The sequence below is a fragment of the Sinohyriopsis cumingii genome, chromosome 5 (assembly GCF_028554795.1).
Source record: "Sinohyriopsis cumingii isolate HCF-2022 chromosome 5, ASM2855479v2, whole genome shotgun sequence".
In the NCBI taxonomy this organism is placed as follows: Eukaryota; Metazoa; Mollusca; class Bivalvia; order Unionida; family Unionidae; genus Sinohyriopsis; species Sinohyriopsis cumingii.
This window is the reverse complement of record NC_142965.1, coordinates 119,883,492-119,909,741: the sequence shown is the minus strand read 5'-3', so window position 1 is coordinate 119,909,741 and position 26,250 is coordinate 119,883,492. Positions and strand designations below refer to the sequence as shown.

At 35.7% G+C, this 26,250-nt stretch overlaps 2 protein-coding genes across 5 annotated transcripts in view; one reads left to right on the top strand and one right to left on the bottom strand.

Moving 5' to 3' along the window:
- Window positions 1-26,250, top strand: part of LOC149800067 (beta-arrestin-2-like) — a 247,941-nt gene that overhangs the window by 11,291 nt on the left and 210,400 nt on the right. For 3 of the 4 annotated variants that reach the window (XM_089959622.1, XM_089959621.1, XM_089959625.1), the window contains exon 2: window positions 13,024-13,095. The exons of the other annotated variant lie outside the window; for it this stretch is intronic. In XM_089959622.1, coding sequence (XP_089815748.1) covers window positions 13,024-13,095 — 72 coding nt within the window. The remainder of the gene's footprint in view (window positions 1-13,023; window positions 13,096-26,250) is intronic. 4 annotated transcript variants of the gene reach the window in all.
- Window positions 13,102-26,250, bottom strand: part of LOC149800069 (uncharacterized) — a 39,252-nt gene continuing 26,103 nt past the window's right edge. The window contains exon 2 of the mRNA XM_089959627.1: window positions 13,102-13,987. Within this exon, the coding sequence (XP_089815753.1) occupies window positions 13,570-13,941 (372 nt within the window). The 5' untranslated portion in view covers window positions 13,942-13,987 and the 3' untranslated portion in view covers window positions 13,102-13,569. The remainder of the gene's footprint in view (window positions 13,988-26,250) is intronic.

Genomic DNA, 26,250 nt, shown 5'->3' with positions numbered 1-26,250 from the left:
TTTACAAGTATTGCAATGAAGCAAAGACTCAATAATAATAATAATAATAATACATGTAAAACTCATAGTAAACAACTTTATTTAGTGAGGGAAACTCAGCTATGAAGTTACTATTTTTTGTGTGACCTTAATGCCATTTTTCAGCACATAATAATAATAATAATAATGCTTTATTTGTAGAGGGTGACTCATTAGTCAAGGACTATTCTACCTTGAGGCCCTCTTAAGGAGAGTATAACAATGCACATTAAATGAAGATAGCAATAATTACTGTTTATTTTAACATGTTTAGTATTAAAATACTAAATTCCATTATCTGTTAGAAACACATACATGCTCATGATATCTCTTCTTAAATACTCTAATATTTTCAGCTGACTGTACATGTAGTGGAAGCTTGTTCCATATAATTGTACCAGAGTATTGAAAACTCTTTTTAAATTGCTCTGTTCTTGGTTTTGGTGCTAGAAGGTTTCCATGTGATATTGATCTCAACTGGTGTTGAAAAAGGCTTGAATAAGTCCTGATCCTGATGGTGGCAAGTTAACTGTTGGAGTAAGAACCAATGAAAATCCCAGGAACTACTGACCCACGGGAGACCACTGGCAAGCTTTCTCAGACTCCAACCCATGCAGACAAGTAAAGGCATGTGCTTTAGACCACTGGCCACCAGGAGACCCCAAATAAAATAGAGACTCAATTGGTCAATTAATAGCTCTAATAATAATAATAATAATTGTAAAATTTATAGGAAACAACTTTCTTTAACGAGGGATACTCATTGTTGTAGTTACCATTATCCCCTGAGGCTCACAGGACATAAAAGGCAGCAGTGAGAATGCACCAATTATCAATCACTCAATCAGAGAGGTCTTCAGGGGCCCCGAGTGGTCTAAAGCGTTCACCGTTCCGGATCACTGCCATCTCACCTGTCTGCATGGGTTTTGAGTCCAAGGCTCGGCTAGCGTGGATACGTGGGAAAGCCTGCCAGTAGCTTCTTGTGGGTCGGTGGTTCTTCACTGGGTTTTCCAGGGTTCTTCCTCCACCAGTTATACTGGCCACCATGTATAGCCTATCTTGTGCTGAAAAATGGCGTTAAACCCTAGAACAATAACAACAAGAGAGGTCTTCAAAGTCATGTTTATTTTAAATTGTATTACAGTATTTAACTATAGAACTTGTACTTTTATGAGTTTTTCAAATGTTATCTTATTTTAATAATTTATACACAAAATGTTAAAGGCCTTTGTTTCAGCTAGTTGCAGAGCTTTAGAAAGACTGAAAAAAGTGCCTCTTAAGTAAAAAGACATACATGTAATCAGATAGGAACAAGGAACTTGAATATTTTAACTCACATTAGACATACTCTCATATATATATATATGTTTCTTCATATATAAATATCTATCTATTGATGCTTTTATTGATATACATGTACAACCAAGCTTGTCTTTATTAGGGCTGGTACTGCTCTGCTGGCCTAGTGGTTCGAGTAGCCACCTTGGATGCGGGAGGTCGAGGGTTCGATATCCGGCCGAGTCATACCAAACACTTAAAAAATGGTACTAACAGCTGCCTCGCTTGGCGCTCAGCGATAAGAGGTTAGTGTTAGGACTGGTCGGCTCAGTGTCAGAATAATGTGACTAGGTGGGACATCATACTACATGTATGTTGCATGATGCCTTAGTGTTAGACATCACTATAAACTAAAGCTATGTTAAAAATACCAAATCACACACACACACTCATTAAGGCTGATGCTTTAAAGCAGATAGGAAGTCAAAAGGAACTTGAATTTATCTCACATTGACATACTCTCATATATATGTATCTTCATAAGATATTGTATTTCTGTTGGTGGTGGGGGCCCCAAGTGGCCAAGTGGTCTAAAGCACTCACATTCCGGATCACTGCCATCTCACCTGTCTTTGTGGGTTAAGAGTTTCAGGCTCATCTAATGTGGGTACAAGAGAAAGCTTGCCAGTAGTTTCTCGTGGGGCTGTGGTTCTTCCCAGGGATGTCCAGGGTTCTTCCTTTACCAGTTATACTGGCCACCATGTATAGCCTATCTTGTGCTGAAAAATGGCGCTAAACCCTTCAACAACAACAAATCTATTGATGGTTTTATTGATATACATGTACAGTCAAGTTTACCTTCATTAAGGCTGGTCCTTTAAAGCTGATTAATCAGCAGATCTGCTCTCTGCCCTCGGTTTCACACCAAAACTTGTGAGCAACTGTTCTTTACATCCTGAGGATGCAGGAAGTAGGGCTTTTTCCTGCATATGACATACAACAGTGTTGAAGGTTTGGTTGTAAGCTAACTTAAAATAGATTCACATAGTAAAGTTTTTTTCATGTACTAATTGAATCCTTAACAAGATTTTGCAAAGTTTTATGAAAAGGGAACAAAAATTATTCAGAAATAAATTTCGGTTATAGAAAGGCCTGTTACAGTTATATTTGTCTCCTTGAAATCAGCAGTGTTGTTTCATGGATATGAAATTATTTAATAATTTGTAGTAACATGAATTGCTACTTGTAATTTGTTATGAGTCTACGCTCGTAAAATAAGGAACAAAAGAGTGAAGATAACAAGCTTTGTAAAATTTAATAATTTATTTCCCTAGAGTACAAAGTGGAAAATGAGAGAGAAAAAAGAACTTATGGTATTGTGAATTAAATCCAAAATTAATCCAAGAATTATAGACACAAGTCCTAGTAATAAAAAGTCCTGAATAAAACTCAGTTCAAGTTCTGAAGAGATTCAAAATTGAAGGCATTGACGTGTCTGGTAGGGTCTGTGATGTATTGATGTGTCAACAGTCTTTTGTTGAATCACATAAATATTATTCCAGGTTTGAATTCAGTATAAATTCAAATGAATGTCTTTATCCAAAAATTTTGTCAGAACACTTTTGTATTTCCAGAGAAAATAATCACTTGAATTCAATAATTTGAACAGGTCACAACATAATACAACTTAAAGTGCATGATGTTAAAGCACCACTGATAAAATCCTCACAGTCACAAAATAATATAGTTCTCTGCTTGACCTCAGGTCACAATTATCATTTTCTAAAAATAACCATTACCTAATGGAAAATAACCTTCTAGAATGATATAATGAGCCTTGTTTATTTACAACACAATAACCTACAAAAATTCTGTTAGGAATCTCCAAAACCCAGACCCTGATCTACATACTGACTCTTTCTTGTTTACCTGAATAATATCCTAATTATAAGCTCAATCACTTAGAGAATAATGACGCTATTATTAGTTGTTTACATAAATATAATAAATATAAAAAAATATTAAAAGTCAATCAGGTCAAGCAGAAATGAACTCAGTTTTGGACAAGGTCAAGTCCAGCAAACAATGTTACATTAAATAACATGTAATGAAATGTTAAAAAATAAAACTAACAGACAAACAGTTAAATTAAATATACATAACAGTAAACATATGCAAAACCAATGTAAAAGAGGAGCATGGTACTAAAGCTTAAAAATATATACAAAAAATATAAATCAGACATTTTTAAATATTTATTGAAGGAGCATAACATATCTCAGGGTCTCTGTTCTAGAACTGAAAATTCAGTGATGGTTTGAGTCCAACCACCATAAAAAAAAGATTGATAATTTCAACATATGTGCTACAACAGGCTAGATGCTTGGTTCTGGTAGCGGAAAACATGGTTTACTCAGGTCTTATCCTTCATCTTGCCTTACATGTATCCAACGTTATTATCACAGAATTTCTCAAAATAAATCTTGAAAAACCTTGGGAATTCATTTCAGCATGTCATTTGTTATAAATATTTAATTTTAAAACAAAAACAGGAGGCAAGAAGGGTTTTCTTCACTATCAAAGACAAAGGTCTATAAGTACAAAAACAGTTAGTCATGAGTCAGATAGATTTGGTTGAACGCCAGGGATGAAGTTGTGTCAAAATTATCAGTTGGGTGATATTTTCTGTAAGTTGGAGATTTAATGAAGAAATAAAGATATAGCTTCAAAATATTTTGCTTGATTTTTGAGCATTCTGTTGTCAGTGTGAATTTTTTTAAGAAATGAATGCAAATCCCATAAATTGCTGATCCTAGAATAGGCCCTGATACTGATTGTTCCAGGTTAATTGTTAGCTCTTCTGGTCTTAGACCAGAATAACTCATGGTCTGCTGTTTGTTGTCCAACATCCACAACCTGTCCATTTCTAACAACAAGTTTGTTATCACCACTCCCAAATTACTTAGTTGATTGCCATGAATTTTTCCACAAATGTTCATCCGATGGTCTGGCTGGTCCAACATAAAAAATGGTGCTACTCATACCAACATCATGGTCTCAGTGTTGGTTATCCAGGGAATCTCTTTGTTGCTAGTCCTCTTGAATGGATGGTTATATCAACATGCAGGTTTTCACTAAAAGACTTTTTATATGGTCTAGTTGTTATTGTTACCAAAATTTCTTTATTATGTAGTATTGGAAAACATCACTCTGCCCAAAGAAAACAGCTGATGGCTCTTCCTATGTGTTTATGAAATAAACTATTTAAAAGTACTTTAACTTTACATGGTATTTCTATAGGGAAAACGAAATAGCGAACACAAATTTATGAAAGTACAGCAATAAAATATATATATAAAAAAATTTAAATTAAAAAAGTTATAGGCTATGTCCCCCCCCCCCCCAATTTACCTCTTAATTTCAGGAAATGAAAATAACCAAACTGAGCTAGCAGTGAGAAAGAAGTAAGGCCAAACTGTATGATATATATACCAAATTACACATCAATCATACATCAGATAAAGAGAATTAAATGTTAATTTAATAATATCTAAGATATATCTGGTCTTCTTTAAATGACCAGGAAATCCATCAAGAAAACCTGGGAAACTTTGTTTAACACATTAACCCCTAGAGGTTTTTGTCGTTTTCTCCCTGATATTAAAAGCTATTTCTGAATAAATCCTAATAAATCATCTTCCAGGTGATTTTCCACTAACATAATGCCTAGATGTGTTAGAAACATCGTTTTTCATTGGCTGTTCGGCTCGCGCATGAGCAGAAGGGTAAAAGTTCTTTTTTTTTTTGCTTAATGGACCCATTATTTTCGTATCGAGACCACTCTTTATTCCAAATGCCCATCTTATCCTACTTTTTGCAAGGTTCATCTGTTTGTTTGCAGTTCATACCAGTCTGCCTTAGATCTCAGACCAAATAGTCTAAAATTCGGACACAAAATCGGATTCTGATTACGGGCGAACTTTGGGTGGAAAAAATTGGGTAAAAAAAGAAGAGGTTTTTCCCTCTGTAGTGAAATTAGAACTTCCAGATTATTTGGTATCATTTTAGAGCTACATCTGTCTATCTTTCTATAATACCACCCACTTTAGTGTATCATATATGACCTTGACACTACAGAGCTCGGCAGTAGGCTGCTACCTCCTGCCACGTAAACTCGTCACTAGAGGTTGATGTTTTAAAAAACAGCAAATGCCCTGCAAAGTATGAAACTATTGGGCAGAAAATACTCCTTCTGAAAGTAAAGTCATATTGACATAGGGTTTTCAGCTTAAATCTGTATATGATTTTTAGTTGATCCTTAATTAAATTTGTCGAACATGAACATCAACTATGGTCACCACAGCAGCCACAGTGAAAATCTTGACGCGACTTGTCCAGAATAAATGGTCATACCTGCATGGGATTTTCACTGAAAGACTTCTTATATTTAGTTCATTCTAAATGAAAATGGTGCTAATCTGAAATCCAGTGTGGGCACCACAGTAGCCATCTTGAAAATCTTGAAGCGACTTATCCAGAATAAATGGTCATACCTGCATGGGATTTTCACTGAAAGACTTCTTATATTTAGTTTGTTCTAAATGAAAACGGCGTTAATCTGAAATCCAGTGTGGGCACTACATCAGACTTCTTGAAAATCTTATTAGTGCTGCTTTTTTCTGATTGGACAGTCTTAATGACATGAGGTTTTCAACTTAAGACTTCTTATCATGTCTAATTGATCCAAAATGAAAATGGTACCGATCTTTTCGTACAATATGGTCATCACATTAGTCATCTACAGCATCTAGTTATCTCTTCTTCTACTGAATAACAAGTAATATTGTCATGGGGTTTTCACCTGAAGGCTTCTTATCATGTCTGGTTGATCCTAAATGAAATTTTTGCTGTTTTCACATCCAGTATGGCTACCACAGTGGCCTTCTTGATAATATTTATTGCTGCTCATCCTGAATGAATTATATCAGCATTTTAATAAATAATTATTATGCTGTCTAGGTTTTCCTTTGCCACAAGACATTAGGTTGTTTGAAAATCTTATCATTACTACATAATATACATGTGACAGAACAGACATGTCAGCTTGGGTCAAGTCAGGAAATCTGCAAAATTTTGTTGGGAGTTTTGACTTCAAAAGAGGGAGCATTTTCATTGAGAACAACAAAAACAAATTGCAGCAATAAAAACAAATGAAAAATTAATTGTTTTTGTGGAGTTTAACGCCATTTTTCAGCACACGATAGGCTATACGTGGTGGCCAGTATTAATGGTGGAGGAAGAACCGGGAAAAATGAAAAATTAAAATTTTCCAATAATAATTTTGTGTACACAGGAGATTACAGTGCGGGATGGAGGACAGAGCATTGGGGCTTTCACAGAAAGACTTGTGTAATTGATCATAAATGAAAATGGTGCCAGTCTGACTTCCAATATGTCTGTGACAATGGCCATCTTGAAAGTCTTGTCACTACTTCTTCTAGATGGCCAGTCGTATTGATAATTTGCTTTCACCAAAAGGCTTCTTACAACATCTGTTTAGAACGAAATGGAAATGGTGCCAATTTCATTTCCAGTATAGTCACCATGGCACCCATCTGTTACATCAACATTCGGTTTCCTCAAGAAGACATCTGATGATGGCTGAAAATGGTTTCACTGCAGCAGCTTGTTTGAAATTATTTTTTATTGCTGAAGAATACAATTTATGTACATGCTTATAAGTCTAGTCATTCTGCAATTAACAGAGATCCTGATCTGCCATAGCATAATTTGCCCACAAATCATGGTCTGTTTTTTCTTCTACTGAATATTCTAGCAAACTGTACAGACCCAGATCTGCCAGCTCAGTATTTGACAGCAGATCTGTGTCTGTCCAGTTGGATTAATGTTATAAGCTAATATGCACTGCATCATTGTCAAAGATAGTTTCACACAAAGTGGTTAGATCAAAGAAGTGGTCTTGTCTTAAATTATCGGAAATTCTTTACGGCCTGTAGAATGTCATTCTTAGTGACAGACTTTTGTTTGTTAATTTTCTTTAATGATATTTGTCTGTTTGATTGTTAATAGAAAGAATTAGGTTTATTTTCATTGTTTTACTATACAGCAGTATTAGTTTTTTTCATGCCAAGACAGATGTTATTACGTACACTCTGCTTGTTATTGGTCATTTAATTATAAATAGTAGAACTCGTGGGATAAAGAAAAACAAAGCACCCTCCATCATTTTCCAGTTGGATTTTGTACCAGTAATTAAAAGAAAAGAATGGATTAAGATGCTACATGTACATGTATGCTCATTTCTTACATGACAGTATGCTAGACAGGATGCATTTTTCATGTGCAGACACGTTTCATTAACAAAAATGAGGATCGTGGTGATTACGCAAGTTGACACAAGTACATGTAAATATGGTATGACTGATATGAATTACAACACACACTTGCAGGCAGTACTCACCTCTTTTAAAATTATGTTAATCTAATCCCAGACCTAATATGGCTGACATTGCAGCACTTGACATATTTTGTACTTTTATTTGCTTTTTATGCTATCTGGTTTGAAAATAGCTTTTGATAATCAGTCTCATTATGTCATGAATAATTGATTTGTGATACTTGTTTGGCAAGTGGAGAGAAAAATGACACCTATGGATGTGACAGTGATTATGTTGGAATTAAATCACGTTTTTGTACATGACTGTACAGGAGGAGTCTGACTTCATATACAATCATCACATGATTTTTCTGTTAACATTTTTCTGGTTATTTCCATTCCAATCCTGCATTATTGAATAGCAACCATTCCGATGGCCTATGTTGCGGTAGGTTTTTGTTTTATTGTACAAATATATCAGACATGGTTTCAGCACTAAGCAGTTTTCAAGAAGAAATGATCTTATCTTGAATTCCTTGAAATAGTTTTGGCCAGTGAAGTGTGTGTCCCTTCAAAGGACTTGTGCTTTCTGAATTGGACCTGACTAGTGCACTTGAATTTGCTAATTTTGTATGCCCAAGAATTTTTACTAGATGCATCCACTAGGGCATGAAATGATACACCTCTGACATATATGGTCTTTTCATTGTTAGAAGGTCTCTTAGTAGTAGGGTGGTGCAGTTTATGTGTTGACAGACCGGTTGCATTTCTAGTACATGTATGTAGATTACAAACAGACATAAACTGTTCAAATGCCATTTTCATCCTTAACAAGATAATCAAAATGCTTCTTCCACAAAGTCTACCAGTTAGGTGTCAGATTTGTATTTAACCTTTTACATCATTTTCATGCTGCTTCCATTGTTTAGATGCAGGGATCATCTTGGTCACCACATACCATTTTGCATTGCATGAATGCTTTTAAAACATATTATTGGCAATTTTATGTCTTCAATTTAATTGGAAAGCTTTATGGTGTTATCTTCAAAGCAGAAGAAATGTTGTAGTTTCCTTTTTGCGAAGAAACTTATATTAGAACTAATCCAAGTCGGAGATGACTAACAAGCAAATCCTTCACATTTTCCCCTCATGAATTTGGAAAATAACTGCTGTGTGCAAACACACTTGTTTCTGTGAGTGAAAAAAAAGAAGTTATTAAAACTCTCACACCCCTTCCACAAAGTAACAGGTTGAGTACAAATCATGCAATTTGGAATCTACCCCCATGCCAGTTCTGTGCTAATTTTTTTCCCCGTTGTCACATTTAGTTGCTGATTTGTTCCACATGTAATGTTTAAGTACTTTACAGATCATATAAAATGACATTTCTCTTGTGCTTTGTGACTGTTTGTATTGAGTTTGGATGGCCAATACTTCTAATACCATGCATTGAATAAGCTTGTCAGTTCTGATTGGAGGTTGTTTTTCTCTGGACTTGAACAGAACATCATGTTAAAGTTGCTGTTAAATAATCAGTGATACCATATGTAGTTTTTCTTTGTTGCTGACAAACAAATGCATGTGCTGGCTATGGTGCTCTCAGGGGAATTCTTAATTTAAAGAATAAAACTATAAACGATCAATAATTATTCAGGACTGCTGAAGATTAACGTAACTTGTTAAGGATCATTTTGTATCAGTTCTTCATCTTTTGTGTCAGTATGGAAAAAATATTGATGTATCAATTAACCCTTTCACCCCAAGTATCCACCATGACTGACTCTTCACGTGTTAAAGAGACAATGGAATGGAAGTTCCGACTAGGTCAGATCTGAATGGAATTAGATCACGTTTGTTGAGGGCATTCAGAGCATACCATTATTAATTACTTTGTCATACCATTAATTACTTTGTCTATACCATTATTAATTACTTTGTCTATACCATTATTAATTACTTTGTCATACCATTATTAAGTACTTTGTCATGTCAGGCTGCCATAGTTGAGAGTAAAGAAAAATGAACTGCTTGTAAGAAATCATAATTTTTATTTAATGTAAATGTGTAAAAGATTATATTTACTTTTGCTTGACAGAATTTTTTGCTTGGATAATTTCTCTATTTCATTTCTGTAGTCAGCACCTTTTTTTGATGCATTGAATTTTGCGATGACTGGCAACATCAGGAGTGAGCAAGACAAAAAAATAATGAATATAGTTCGAGAATTTGTGAAAGCAGTACAGGTTTCCCATATATACTTGGTTATAAGTTGAGTCAAACTGCAAGCAACTAAGATCCTGATCTGTGCCAGTAGGTTATTTGTTTGATCACTCCTAACAAACTGAACAGATCCAGATCTGCCAGAACATTATGCGATGATCACTTAGTGCATTTTGCAGTTGGACTTGTCTTATAAACCAGTATAAAATTGTATACCTGTGATGTTGTTTAGTCCACTCCAGAGATATCACAAATAAAACAACAAATCTGCCCCTTGACCTGTATTGTTTTGTTGGGTGGTTTGGCATCTGATATCACCTACTCATAAACATCTGCAATTATAGCAGGCATATTTGTCTGCAACAGATGAGTGCCATATCAATTGTTTAACTGGAGTACCAGTTCTCTTCAGCATATTTCGATTTCAAATATGGTATTTTGGCAACTAGCAAGTCCATGTGTTACAATACAGTCCTACATCTGTCACTACTTATGGATAATTGGCTGTTCCATGAATATAGAGGAACCAGTCAGATATAACTTTGCTCATTTGAAATGGTGGTTTTGGTCATGTGACTCAAGCATCAAAGGTGTACTGATACTCCTTGAGAAGTAAAGTCTCTTTTGTCATTGGCAATGGCACATACAAAGCAAATCGCGAGGGAGTCCACTGGATTCTGAAATAGGAACCAGGGATTACACTTGACACTTGATGCCAGAACAAGAAATGAAGTAGAAGAATCATAAAGGAAAAAATTAAACTAAATCACAGGGAAAATGCAGATAATACAGTTTGACCAAACTGGTGAACTTGAAGCATGGGTGGCACTAGAAACAGACTGAAAAAACCTAGGAAAAGTTTCAAGATTAGATAGAATAGACACAAATGATGGGAGTTTTCTTGAATGTGCATACAAAGAAGGAGCACAAGAGATAGACATATCACACATACCTAGAGATAAAGTACCAGGAACATCAGTGGTGATGATTGCATTGAAAATACTAAATCCGGACTACATTTAAAGATTGTACTCAATTAACCCTAATGGATATATCATCAGACCAGGAGGGAAACAACCAATACTACATTATGCAGAAATCAACATAGGGAAAGAATAAGTCATGGTAAAGAACCAGCATCCAATTTAAGGAAAGTTAAGAAACAAATGGGAGAGTTACACCTATCCGACATCCCCCTGGATATTGCAGTAGAGGCAGTGGTGGAAAAATTCGAAAAGAAATTCAACATAAAAGTAATTTCATCCAGATTGGCGATGATCCCCTCAGCAACCCTTTTGGGGATAGACGAATGCCTAGCAGAAGAAATGATTAAAAATTGAAGAGAAAAAACATTAAATCAATAAACAAGAAATAAATATATACCATGAGAAAACGGGGCCCCGAGTGGCCGAGTTGTCTAAAGCGCTCTCCGTTACGGATCACTTCCATCTCACCTCTATCTGCGTGGGTTCGAGTCTTGGATTCGGCCAATGTTGGTATGTAAGAAAGCTTGCCAGTAGCTTCTCATGGGTCGGTGGTTCTTTCCGGGGTTTTCCCGGGTTCTTCCTCCACCATTATTACTGGCCGCCATGTATAGCCTATCGTGTGCTGAAATATGGCGTTAAACCCCACAACAACAACAACAACAACCATGAGAAAACTATAACAACATATACACTATAGCAAACACTTACAAGTAGGGTAGGAGGGCCTCTCTAACTGGTCTGCAAAGATCAAACAGGAGAGAGCACCCTCCCCCACCAAAAATACAACAAAGATAAAGGTGTAAACGGGTACCCAGGTACTTGGGTGGCCACCTGTTCATAAATACCTGGGTAAGAAAATTAGCAATAGAGAACCCATTTAGTTCCTGTTTAAAAGAGCAAATATTATATCTGGCGATGTCAGGAGCCAGTGAAACAAAACATAATGAGTACATTTCAAGGCTCCTGTCATGTGACATTGATCCCTCATAGACTTCCATCTACTGATCTTCATATCGTCAACGTGTGCGACCATATGGCTATGTTCTTGAACAGTTTCCTTTTATTCTATTTATAGTAACTGTCTATGATATGTTTCAAAGAAAACAAGTGGGTTTTAGATAAGTAGTAGAAATAAATTTTAATAAATGTACATTTTTCATACGGTTTTCTGTAACTATGGCATGTAATATAAAGATCACTCTTTTTGTGCTCAGATGGCGCTAGTTTGCCACTCATATTAGTAAAAATTACACTTATGCATCTTGGGAGGGGTGGTGGATTTGGCATGTGTGAACTTACAAAAAAGCAGAGCATTTCAGGTTCACATTTAATATAGTTTTCACATGGATTAAGAAGTTGTCCAGCATCTGATTTGATATGGATATGAATACAGATTGACGAAATGGCCCCTTTGACTGACTGCAGCTCAGGATCATTGAGAAATTCTGCTTAATGTGTAACAAAGAAATCAATATCTGCACTTGTGTGTTGCAGACAAGTCAATATGCAATAATTGCAGAGTTTTAGGAAAAAGTGGAATCAGACTCTAACATGTCAAAACCACCCAACATAACAATATAGGTTTGGCAACTGCTCACTAGACTAATCAGCAAGATGACAGTCAGTTGGAAGTGAGTCTTTGATAGTTGATAATATGGATATAATTTGATCTCATATTTGAAAGAACATGTTATAACAGAATCTTGGACTATCCTGATAAAATTTTGAGTGTCACAGTGTTGATTTATAGTTTGTGGAAAGTAGTGGTTGTCAGATCTGACAGCCTTTTACACTGTTATGTCTTACATCTCCATAATCTGACTTAATCTCAATTTTTTTTACTCTAGTTCAACATCATGTTTCTCTGTTCTTTCTTAATACTCCAGTCAGCAGACCAGAGAAACAGAAATAGTCTTGACACGATTTAGTCACATGACATGTGTCCATCATGGTGACTTTCATAGCCCCGAGTGCCTAAATGATTGTTTGAAATTATCCAACCTTTGTTTTAAAACTGCTGAGTGATTGTGTGTGTGTATATATATATATATATATATATATATATATATATATATATATATATATATATATTAGTATCACCTTAATTATATTCATTTAACACAGGCATGTGCATCCTTCAACTCATGGGCGGCATGCAGCCGAGTCCTTTACATTGTGTGGCCAACAGCCATATAGGTAATCCTTTTGAAAATATACATTTTATTTAATATGCATAATTAGTGATAAGGAACAGTTCTTTTTTCATGTGGCCCATGGCCTTATCATTTTATATGTTTTGGTTCCCAAACAGTGAAGGTTGGACACCCCTGATTGATAACATATGTGAACATAACTTCAGAGCAAAATTAAGTGAAGAAGGATAATGTTATCCTATGACATCAGTGATATAATATTTATATAGATAATCATTTCTAATTGACACTTATATTGATCAACCTTTTGATTTTTTATATGATAATTGCACAGCCCTTCAAGCATACCAGAAATGTGGCCATGTAATTTTCTGATGATATACATACTGTTTATGAAACATAGGAAGGGGGAGCATTTTTTAAATCAAAATATTTTAACCTCATTTTGTTTCTCTGTGTGCATCAGTGTATATGTCTAACTATTCCACTGGCTCTAATATAAACATCTATATTGTCATCACCCCAAGAAAATTCCATGGTCTTCTGTGTCATTTATCTCCATTGCAGTTGTTTCCAAAATGTCTGTTCCTGTATTATCCTTGGCATCATTTTCTACAGTGTCAGCTTTTTCTTTGCCATCATTTTCTACAGTGTCTGCTTTTTCTTTGCCATCAATCTCATTGCTATACTTCATGGTGACCATTTGTTCTTGAGGTATGGTTTCTGTTGCCCTTTCTTTTGTGTCATTTGTGCCTGTGAAGTTCTCTTTGGTGTTTTCCATTGGACCAGTGTCATTCATCTCTTTGATTTCTGTATTCATTGTCACACTTATTTCTGCTTTTTCCTTTTTGGGATTTACAGTGTTACCACTTGAGCTTCCACATCCCATCTTCAGACGTCAGACCTTTCACTTGATAGAGCTTGTATCACTTGACCTGAAAAAATATTGTAAAACTGTGTTAGTTAACAGTAAAAATTATAATAATTGCACTGGTTAGTTGTTTTTATATTTTTTTATGTCCCCATAGCACATTATTGGCTGCTTATTATTGTGCTGAGAAAATGACACCCGGATGCCGTTCACAAAGACATGCCAAGGCAGCTGACCTGTGCTGATATTAAATCTATGACCTTTGGATTGTAAGTTGCTTTACCAGCTGAGTTACCTACCATTCAGGGGATCGCTCTGGTGGCCTAGTGGTTAGAGTGTATGCATTGGAAGTGAGAGGTCTTGGGTTCGAACCCCAGCCGAGTCATACCAAAGACTTACAGGGATTTACGTATTCACTTGCCCGACTCCTGGGATAAGCTCAGATTGGGTTCAGGCAAGCTCAGATTTGCAATGCACTAGCTTATGGTCTAGTCCAGAAAATTGAGAGAGGGATACACAATGCAAGAACTTCTATTAAATGTCAGTGCCTGGGTAAAATACAGTATCTCGGTGCAAGCTAATTTGTGGACAAAGGGTTGTGTTCATTTCCAAATGCTTTATATTCTGCAAGTTTTATACCTTATGATCTTGCCATGATAAATATATAAATATTTACTGCTTATATTTAGAGCATACCTGGCTACAGTTTCTTTTAACATGTGTAATTTCCATCTTGTAGTTAATGTCAAGGTTAGTCTCCAGTTTTTCGTGCAGAAGATGTGATAATAATTGCTATGTAAAGGACGTTTGAATACTAAGAAATAAATATTTATATTTTAACTTATCAGTCACATAGTAATCATAACATTTGTACATATCAGGGATTCACCAACTTTCAGGTTCAAAGTTAGCAATACCACTGTTATCATCAAAGTAACTAAAGCACTTCTGGAACTACTTTCATTATCCATAAATCTCTCTTTCGTTATTTAAATGTATGTCATTTTCACTCTTCTTCTCTCACTCTCCATCTCTCTTTCTCTCTCCCCTTCCCATTTCTCTCTCCAGTGCCCTAAGTGTTTAGAGTGTCCCCCTTGGATGTTAAAGCTATGTTAACAATCCAGGTCACGGTATGTCTTTCTGTCTTTCTCTTTCTTGCTTGTTCTCTCTCTCATGTAGCTACCTATCCCATTATCTGTCAATATACATGTACATCTTTGCTTTTGTTCTTCCAACTATATCTGTATTCTCTTTCTTTCTCATATACATATCTATGTGTACTATTTAAATATATATTTTTAGATATCATAAATTTTCAGCACATGGTTGTAAGGTACCAGAAGAGATAAAAGGGAAAAAAAGTATTCAATAAATATAATGCTATTTCCTTAAAATATACCATATTATGTCTTATTGTTTTACTCCTGTAGAGATTCAGTGTGATCCCGTATCAGCACACTCCATTATAATATAAATTCGGATATATCACAGTTTTGGTGTGGCTTCTGAAATTTCATACATATGTATTTTTCTCATACACGTAAAAGAATTCTTTCTTAAAAGTTATATATAAAAAACCTAAAAAGTTTTTTTATCATTTTGGGGAAGAGATCGTGTATGAATAATAAAAGACAAATGTGTCATGACTACTAAAATTTTATGTATTTTTCTCATATGCGAAAAAATATTTTTTTCTTCTTAAAAGTACAAAAAATAACATGAAAAGTTTATTCATGGATTGTGCAGGGCTTCGCCAATGTTGTAAATTGTGATTTTTTTCTCTTTTTGGCGGCAGTTTTTTTTATTGCGACATTATTGGCTGTTAAAGCTTGTATATACAAACATTGGTTTGGAGTGGAAGAATTCAGAGGTCCCATAAAAGGAAGGTGCAAACTTGATATAAAATGCACTGAAAATTATCTATTGTTACATAAACAAATTCTTCGTCCATATTGACAAACCATCTTAACAGTGCATTGTTATATCATAATCCACTTATGTTGACATCTAGCATGAGTTGTGAGATACCCGCCTTTTTTTGACATTTCTGGTAGTGGATATCAACCAGATGAGGCATTATCTCATAATTTATCTTTTGTTGTATTTTCGGCCACTCACTGATACTTAATATATTTACATATACTGACATTTGTATGTGGATGGTACATAAAATTCCTTTTCTTTTCACTCAGAATTAAATCTTTCAGAACACCCACATTTTCTGTAGTAATCCTTGTCATCAGACCAGAACACCTTTGTCTCTATTGTCCATTGACCCGTTTTTAAATTTCTGATGGATGCGTGGAGTGCAGCATCACTCTGCCTCCACAAATGTATATAAAAAAAATTAATAAAAAATAAAAAGATCTTACTTGTTGGTCTATTTTTGTAGGCAGGGAGGAACATTAACTACAATCGACCAAACAAAGGCCAGATCCTTTTTAAAAAATGTACCCAGATAAAATAGTTTGCTGAAATTTAAAAAAAAACATTACTTTGGAAGCACTGGTTGTTATGAAAACGTACTCAACAAATGGGAAAAAAATCAGCCTCAATCACGCAATACAATTATTTGATGTTGCCGCCACAATAAGAAACAGGCATTTGCTTGGTTCTCCGAAGCTGTCCTTAGCAGTGACTTCAATAATTCATGCACCCTTCATCAAAGAAAGACGACTGTGACCTTCAATAAAAACAAAGAACCTTTCTTCAAAGGAAGTCAGTACCAAACTTAAATAAAAGCAATGGAATCTGATGGATTGTTTCATTTTCCAATGTGACTGGAACACATTTACTGTGCTGTGAAAGTTTCTTTTTTTGCAGGAAAAAAAGCAATGCTTTACAAATGCTACCAACGGTGGCTTAAAATGCAAACTAACTTTTATTGACTTGGAATGTACTGAAAAGTAAATGTGCTTCAGCATTCGTTATGTGATTGTGCTATTTTTCCCTACTAAATTCAGACCTATATGACCTGTGACAAAATTACTGAATATTTTAAATATGTGTGTGTGCATATTTTCGATGGAATTCCTTGTATTGTGGATTCAATGTATGTGATGAAATTCGCTGGTGAGTGCAGTGTTGAAACTCTATTCATGCTATACATTAAACATGTATATATAGACAGTATACATGTATACGTACCAATGCATGGTTCTCAGAATAAAGTAAATATTATATATGCCTTCTGTTTTCACTACAGATGTATTTCTCATTTAATATGCACCGATTTAAGATGGTAACTGTGCCAATGAAGCATGTGGTGCCCACATTTATTACCAACCTACCCCCCTGCAAATTATTTGGGGTACATGCATCATTTCCTTCAGCTAACTGACCTGGTTGCTTATAACACAGTTCGGTCTATAACACAGTCAGGTTCTATGGCTCCCTACTACCGTGTTATAGTGGGGTCACACTCTATTATGTTTGGGGCATGCTCATATTTTCCTAGGGCAAGTTCAGTTTTCCGTTCAGCTTGACCCAGGTAAGCTGACTTTTATACCATTTTTAAATTGCAACTAACATTGACTGCTCCCAGTGTTTATCAGAACACCATACAATTTGGAGAATGGGATTGATGGAGGCTCACTTTTATGGGAAGTGCTATACAATCTAGCAATGTATAGAACTACATGCTAGTGAATAATTAACATGTTTAATGTTATAAATTTGTTGAAGAGTGCTGTCTTGGGGATGGGCATTTACTAAAAGCTTTCAAATTTCAAAATTATAGACACCCAAATGGCTAATTATTTGCCTAGGCAGATATTGTGCCATTGCCATTATTAAAATCATGCTTTTTGTTGTTGCTGTAGGCTGTACATGGCGGCCAGTATATCTGGCGAAGAACTCAGCATAACCCATGGAAGAACCATAGACCCATGGGAAGCTACTGGCAAGATTTCTCACTCACCAAGGTTGTACAGGAATAAGATTTGAACGGACAGAGGTGATGATATATAAGTGATCTGTAAATGCGAAAACCTTGGACCACTTGGCCACCCAGAGAAGAAAAGGGCAGATTACTCGTTTTTGATTCTGTCCTGTTACATGTACGTGATTAGTGTGATGCAGATCCTTCAAAAGTATTCAAGGTAGAAATATTAATCCATATAACATGGTTGATGATGGTCATCAGACATGTACAGCATTTTTAGATTTTTACTGAACTACTCCAGTGGCCTAGTTGTTAAATTGTCTGCCTCGGATGCGGGAGATGACGTGCAGGTTCGAACCCCGGTTAAGTCATACCAGAGACTTAAAAAATGGTACTAACAGCTGCCTTGCTAAGTGCTCAGCATTAAGATGCTCTTGCTAGGGATAGGTCGGCCTAGTGTCAGGATAATGTGGCTGGGTGAGACATTGTGCTATATGTCTGTGGCATGATACCCCAGTGCTAGACATCACTACAAACTGCCACACTGCAGACACAGCGATATGACTGAAAAATTGTTAAAGCTGTGATAAAAATCCAAATCACACACATACACACAGATTTTCACTGCAACCAACTGGGAGGGATAGTTGTAGTGTTTAACACCATTTTTCAGCACATGATAGGCTATACATGGCGGCCAGTATTAATGGTGGAGGAAGAACCCGGGAAAACCCCGGAAAGAACCACCGACCCACAAGAAGCTACTGGCAAGCTTTCTCACATACCCACATTGGCTGAATCCAAACCCACGCAGACAGAGGTGAGATGGCAGTGATCTGTAATGGAGAGTGTTTTAGACAGCCACTCAGGGCCCTCTGGGAGGGATAGAGGATAGAGGATGTTTTCACATAATTGTGTATGTGTGATAACAGAATGAAGTGTCAACAAACCACTGATAGGGGGTGTTGAATGAGATGCACGAGTCAGGCCCCAGGGGCAGATAGTTCTGACCCATGGGTCATAATAAGGAACTATGGAGATTTTGATCCTGTGCACTTTCTGAGCATAACAAGACAAATTGATATATGGTCTATTCCTACCATCAAAGACTTAAGCCAACAATAAATAAATATGTCTTTATTTTATTACTGTTTTATCTGCCTTATGTTGGTTTCCAATGTAAGGTTTCCAGTTTGGAGGTAACAAAACAGAGCACTGTGAGTTGGAAGTAAATCTTTCAGCAATGTTATAAACATAAGTCCAAAATATTTACCAAAGTTTCTAAACATATACATGGTTTACAATAACTGATATCATGCCATTTCCTGCCAGTTCTACATTTGATTTCAAAATCATTCATAGTTTAAGAAAAGAACTAACAGAAAAATCATATAAAAAAGTCGTCATAAGCATCATTAATAAAAAGTAGTTTATTTGCAATTGGTACTTTTGCTTCACTGACAGCCACATTCATTTTTGTTCAGGCATTTACAGGCTAAACTAAGCAGTAACCATGTGCAAACATTGCAGCCTTACTAAATGCATGGACATGGAGTGTCAGTGCCTTTAAAATAGGCATGGTTGGGTTACTGTAATAAAACATTTTGTTTGGGGGTGAGGCCCTTAGTTCTGGGTCGCATCATAGAAGTGACCTGTATTGAGATCTTCACAAAGAAGTATAAACAGTTCTGGTGGATCAGTATAAAGATAAAACCAATGCGCAATAACGATTTACATGATATTACTTTCCTGAGAAACTAGCATGTTTCATATTCATGTGACTTGAATCCACACATCAAAGGAGAGCCAAATCTTCATTCCAGTCAAACATAAAAAATGGCAGTTCCTACTTGGGAACCCATATTATACCTTTGCATATATAATCGAATGACGCATGTATTGGGAAGTATTTCTCAGCTTGGGTGTTAATATTAATTTGCATAACCGTGAGATGTGGATAAATTGAATAGTGTAAATAGGATGTGCACTGTACATGTAGCTCAGTCACAGGTGACAGGAGGTTTAAATCAGTTTTGTAGAGCTAAAAATGGTGCCAATCATGAAAATATTACCAAGAATATTAGAGATAGTTTCAACACTCGGCAGTTAAAAAGAAGAAACGACTTTATCTTGGATTCCTGGAGATTCTTTTTTATTCAGTAGAGTATCAGTCCAATCAAGGGACTCTTGTCCACTGAAATCATAAAAAGTGGATATTACAACTTTGATACTTTAGTTTGTATATACAGTACTTCTCTAGTTAGGTAGTTGCATAGAATTTCAGATCATCAAAACATTAGTTAATTCTGGAATCAAGATTGTCAGTTTGAAAGTGCAGTGCTGTTGTGAATTTTTATGAAAGTGTAATTTCTGACCGTAATTTCTGACTATGAAATTACCAATGTGATGTGACTGAAGTCAAATTGTTTAGGGATTCCTGGAGTTATTATCAAAATTATGGGTCTCAGGATGTCTTTCAGATTTTTGTCTTGGAAGGATTCAGTTTAATCCCAAGCTGATGGCATGATGTCTGCTCTTCTATTCCTGAAATAGTTTATTTTAACCAATTATAAGGTACTTCTCTATATTTAGCTCTTGTGACCTTTTTGGTTGTAAAAAATCATTGAAACAATGTAAAGGGACAAAACCCGAATTCTGATCATAAGAGAAAATTATTAGACTCAAGAGTGATAACCTCCCTTGATATAGCTTGACTGCCTCTATGTGGTACTGAATACAGAATCTTTATTAGGAAAATGCTAATAAATGGTAATTGCTGAAGTATTTTCTTAGAATATTGTATGAATTGTATCAATTCTCTGCTGCTAAAAAAAAGACTTGAAAAAATTAATTTAAATTATTTGTATTTTGAGTAAATTTGGTATTTAAGTTTGATTTTGTGCTGTTCTTCCCCTTTAATCCCATCAGTATTTTGGACTGCATACCACCCCAACCTCACTTTTCATATCAAATCCATGTCACAGATTGGTTGATTCCCTTATTGACTCGTTGATTATGGATGTAACATTGGTCTCAGAAGTAAATCAGGTTGGTTGAATGTAAATTAATGTTTTGTAAGAACAAGATGTTACTTGAATTCTTTTCCTGCTTTTATTTAACCTAAGGCTTTTCATCTTGTTCTTCTTTCCATCTGTCAGTTAGCACATAGTTGTGAACATGATATATTAAGCAAATATAATTGGACTTGGATCATAATTGTGTGTCTCAGACCAGATTGAATACTCAGACAGCTTTTCAGGACCTTTGATCTCAACCAGAATTGGTATGTGGGTACATCTCAACCTTATGTCAGATTGGATAGCATTGGAAGACATTGTATTCAGGTTTGAGATCATGATTAATTAGGTGTTTAAATGATAACATTTTCTTAACACAGTCAATTGATCGATTGGGAAAGGATTTTGAATAAACCATAATGGTGTATTCTGTCAAATTAAACAACCAGTCTTGCATGACCTTAGGTTTAAAGATCAATGGTCTAGATTTGTGCACAGCTTTTAGCTTGTAAACTCAATAATTTGATAAAAAGAAAATAGAGCATGACTATGCATGGTATGTGAATATGTGTAAATGAATAGCAAGTCTTATGTTACATGTTTAGGCTCAAATAAAAAGTAAGATAAAAAGAGTGAAAACAACAAGCATTTAAAAATTTAACAAATAATTTATTTCCCTGAAGAAAAAAAGAACTTACGGTTTTAAGAATCAAATTGAAAAATATTCCAAGAATAATCCACAAATCAAATTTTAGAAGTCTAGTGATGAAATGTTCTAATGAATTCAAGTTCGAGTCCTGACAAAAAATCCAAAATGGAAGGCGATGACGTATACTGTAGTCAGTATTGTGCTATTGTGTCTACAGTTATTTGTTGATTCACAAACAATAATATTCCAGTGTTTGAATTTCCGAATAAAATTTAGAGAAATGTCTTTGTCCAAGAATTCTGTATGAGCACCCAAATGTTTCCAGGAAAAAGAATTAATCTTTTAGAATCCAAATAATATAAATAAAATTAAAATATAACTCCAAACTGGTCACACAAAAAATACTTTTCGGTGTAAAGTAAAAGCCCAACTGAGAAATATCTCTCTAAACATCACTAATAAATCTAACTACTGCACACTTTCAGAAATTCCAGAATTGTGAAATATGGCTGTTTACAATCTAAAGTCACATATTCCCAGTATGACCTTGACAAAAAAACAATCGTTTTACTCTGAGAATAAAAATAATAGTTGCTTACTTGTCTCAGTGATTTCTGAATCATAGTTGGGAACTAAGTCAAAAATAGAAACAATGTTTCTGTTATTAGGTATTTATGAAAAGAGTCGGGTCAAACTGAATTTTCTGGAAAATATCAAATTCCCAATAAACAAAATTACATTGTTTTGACATGTAATGAAATTAAAAATAAAAATGTTGTAAAACTTAATACACATTTAAATTAAATCACACAATGGCTTTTCTTGACCTTGCTTATGATGCTTCATTTTTGCATACCATGTTCTTTGTTAATTTATGACATGTTATGTTTTAAACAATACCTGAAGTGACAATACATAAGAATGGAGATGTTTTAGTGATGTTACAGAATATTAACATTATGATTGCCATACAAGTATTACAAGCCAGAGTTTAAATTTAAGGTGATTACCATACAAGTATTACAAGCCAGAGTTTAAATTTAAGGTGATTACCATACAAGTATTACAAGCCAGAGTTTAAATTTAAGGTGATTACCATACAAGTATTACAGGCCAGAGTTTAAATTTAAGGTGATTCAACAGGATTGAATTCGTTAGCTTATGAACTGATTTACATTTTGCCTTGAGTGTTTCTTTTACAGAATGCTGCCAAACAAAGTAGATATTAGATATATAAACAAATATTTAAATACAAGTTTCTGTTTGTATATATGCAAAAGAGTTTTCCAATTCAAGTGTTCAGTTATTTATTTCAGCTCTGATATGTGTATGGGTTAACAGCATATTAGCACCATTCAGAACCTTCAGAGCCTTCCAATAAATGTAAACATGTAGTTGTACAAGAAGATAAATAATTGTTAAAGATGTTAAAATTCTTCAAAGAACTTTAAATCATTTTCATTAAGGTAGACACATAAAATCATTAAGAAATATAGTCAAAATTTATTATAAAGGATGTATTCTTTGGAAAAATCTGAAGGTCCTTTCTGGCTGTACATCATCAAAAAGTGTCAAAGCTGAGTTCATACAAAAAAAATATGACTTTGTGGTTATTTGACAGTGGACACCAAGTACCATATATACTTGCTTATAATTTAAATCAAACTGCAAACAACAAAGATCCAGATCTGCTGTAGCTTAATGCATCTGTAGATCAGGGTTCATGTTGGGTCCATGTTGTTTGTTGTACTGATTACTCCTGATCAACTGCACAGACCCAGATATGCTGGCATTTTCTGAAATGGCAGATTTTGTCCTGTACAGTTGGCATTTGATCTTGTCTTATCAGAGAGTATATTCAGTAAGCACTGTAGTTGAGGTTCACTTTTCAAGAGGTGAATGCATGCATGTTTCAGGTAAGTGTGTCCTTCATGTACCTATGTACTTGTTTAATAAGACAGATCAGGTTCTTTGTTGCTTGCAGTTTGGCTGACTTATAAGCATGTACATATGGTACATGTATATTCTCTACAGTTTGTTTTATATGAGGGACGCCACTTTCCATTCATGAATTTTATGTTCCAGTTCTAATTTGTGGAGTTACAGTGGCATCCCTCATTGCCACATGTTGTGCCACAACAATGAGTCACAGAAAGTACTTTTAGCCTTGCATCAAGGATATTATTCGAAATGCATGTTTAAAATATGGGCCAGCTAGAAAAACAAAATGGTTGATTCCAAGCATGGTTCATATTCTGAAGACAATTTCGTTCTGCAGATACTGGGTGATGATATTTATGATGACACTGATTTTTAAAGTTATGAAGTATACAAGATTATTACAGCTTGGAAAAGTGTTCATGTAGAGTTTTTGAGCCCAAAAATGGTGTTAAATATGTGTGTCCAGTGTACATGATGGATGAACAGAAATAGATGGCATGCTAGTCAGTCACCCTTGCAGAAGATGTAGAAAAGGCAGAACACCAAGTCAAATTAAAATACAGATAATTTTAAACTAGAATGCAGTTTTATCTCTTCTCAAACAATTTAGTGCTGAGAGATCATGTATTACAAAACTATATTTCTGTAACAGGGATAAGATAAATTGAATAAATAAGAATGAGAAAAGTAAATTAAGAAGTAAAGATATTTATTTCATCAAAATACCTTTGTCTCTTGGCTAACATGAGTCCTGCATATTATCAAATGGAGCCAATTTAAATGGCCTAAAATGTTGAATAATAATCACTGTGAGTCAGAAGGTATTCTGAAATTATCAGTTTTAACTTGTCATAGATGAGAATGGCAAATAAATAGATGCTGGTATATGTCTGTCTATCTGTAATCTGCAAGCAGTTTGGGCTCACCATCAGCCTGGAAAAGACAAAAGTCAGCATGCAAGATAACACCATTGCCCCTGCCATCAAAATTGATGGTGTCATCCTGGAAGCAGTCAACAACTTTACTTACCTGGGCTCAACCATCAGCAGTGCTTTTGATGTGGAGATGGACAGAAGGCTTGGAAAGGCAAACACCATCATGGCACAACTAACAAAGAGGGTTTGGGAAAACAATGCGCTGATAGAGCACACCAAGATTCAAGTCTACTAGGCCTGCGTTCTCAGCACCCTTCTATATGGAAGTGAGACCTTGACCATCTACATGAGGCAAGAGCGCTGGCTCAATTCCTTCTACATATGGTGCCTAAAATGCATCTTGAAAATCAGCTGGCAAGACTGCGTCCCACACAGCGAGATCCTGCAGCGTGCTAGTACCCCCAGCATGTACTCGCTGCTGAGCAAACGCCACCTTTGATGGCTGGGACATGTCCAATGCATGGAGGATGAGAGGCTGCCAAAGGACATCCTATAGGGACAGCTGGCCACTGGCACCAGAAGAGTCGGTCACCCCCTCACAGTTTCAAGGATGTGTGCAAGAGGGACATGAAGGCATGTAACATTTCACCCAATGGCTGGGCAGTGGTGGCTGTGGACCGAGGCACCTGGAGACTGACGTTAAGCAAGGAGAGAGGATAGGCCACTTGGCGGCAGAGAAACGTGAGAGAAAGAAGAGTGTGGCAGCAACCCCAGTAACTCCAGACTTCCCAGTATGTCTGCACCAACTGCAGCAGGGACTGTCACTCACATATTGTCTAATTGTCTTTCCGTAACTTCTGTTGCTGATTTTCTTTGTTTCTTTTCAAGAAGAACAGATGTTCAGTATCCACTATCAAGCACTGTATGCCTGCTATTTCTAAACATTTAAATTCTTTCATGCACAACAATAAGTTTGGATTCACACCTTGCTGATCTCAGTACTTTTAGCTCAAATATTTTCTTTCAATGAGCCATAGATGTTAGCCTTTCAAGTTTTAACAATAACATGGTTGGAGAAAGAAGAAAAGTCGAAGTGACCCTTTACAAAGACTTTTCTGGCTTAAATGTGATAAAATTTTAATGCTCAATGAATTCAACTTTAAGGTTCAATAAAATTCAAAATTCAGTACTTTACACCTATGGTAGCTCCACTACCTGGAGAGATCTCCAGTTTTTGTTGTTGTTGTTGTTATTGTTGTTGTGGGGTTTAACGCCATTTTTCAGCACAAGATAGGCTATACATGGCGGCCAGTATTAATGGTGGAGGAAGAACCCAGGAAACCCCAGAAAGAACCACCGACCCACAAGAAGCTACTGGCAAGCTTTCTCACATACCCACATAGGCTGAACCTGAGACGCAAACCCATACAGACAGAGGTGAGATGGCCATGATCCATAATGGTGAGCGCTTTAGACCACTTGGCCACTCGGGTCCCCTCCAGTTTTAGTAAGATCTGTACTGGAGATGATCAAGATAGCTGTTTTGCCCATTGAGGGCACTGCATTTCAGTCTTAATGCTTTAAATGGGAATGTCTTTTCCTTCCTCGTAAGGGCTCTGTTGATATTTCAGCTTCTGCTATCTCACGGAGTTTATCAGTCCGTTACTGACAGAGACCTTTCTTTTATGAAACTAAAAGGCCATGATGTTCAAGCTGCCAATGCCTAATGGACACATTAAACCATTTTCCTTGGAGGATATCATGAAGGCAATCCCTTTTCCTCCTTAATACCTCCACTTGTTTGCACATCAAAGGATAGGCATTTTCTCTCTGTGATTCATTGTTGCGGCACAACATATGGCCCAGAAGGACACTAAACTTTCTAAAAGTTGATCTCTCCCTGCAGTGGTGAATATTCTCCATTATTTGTTTTACTGTTTTTGATCTGTTAAACACCTCAAT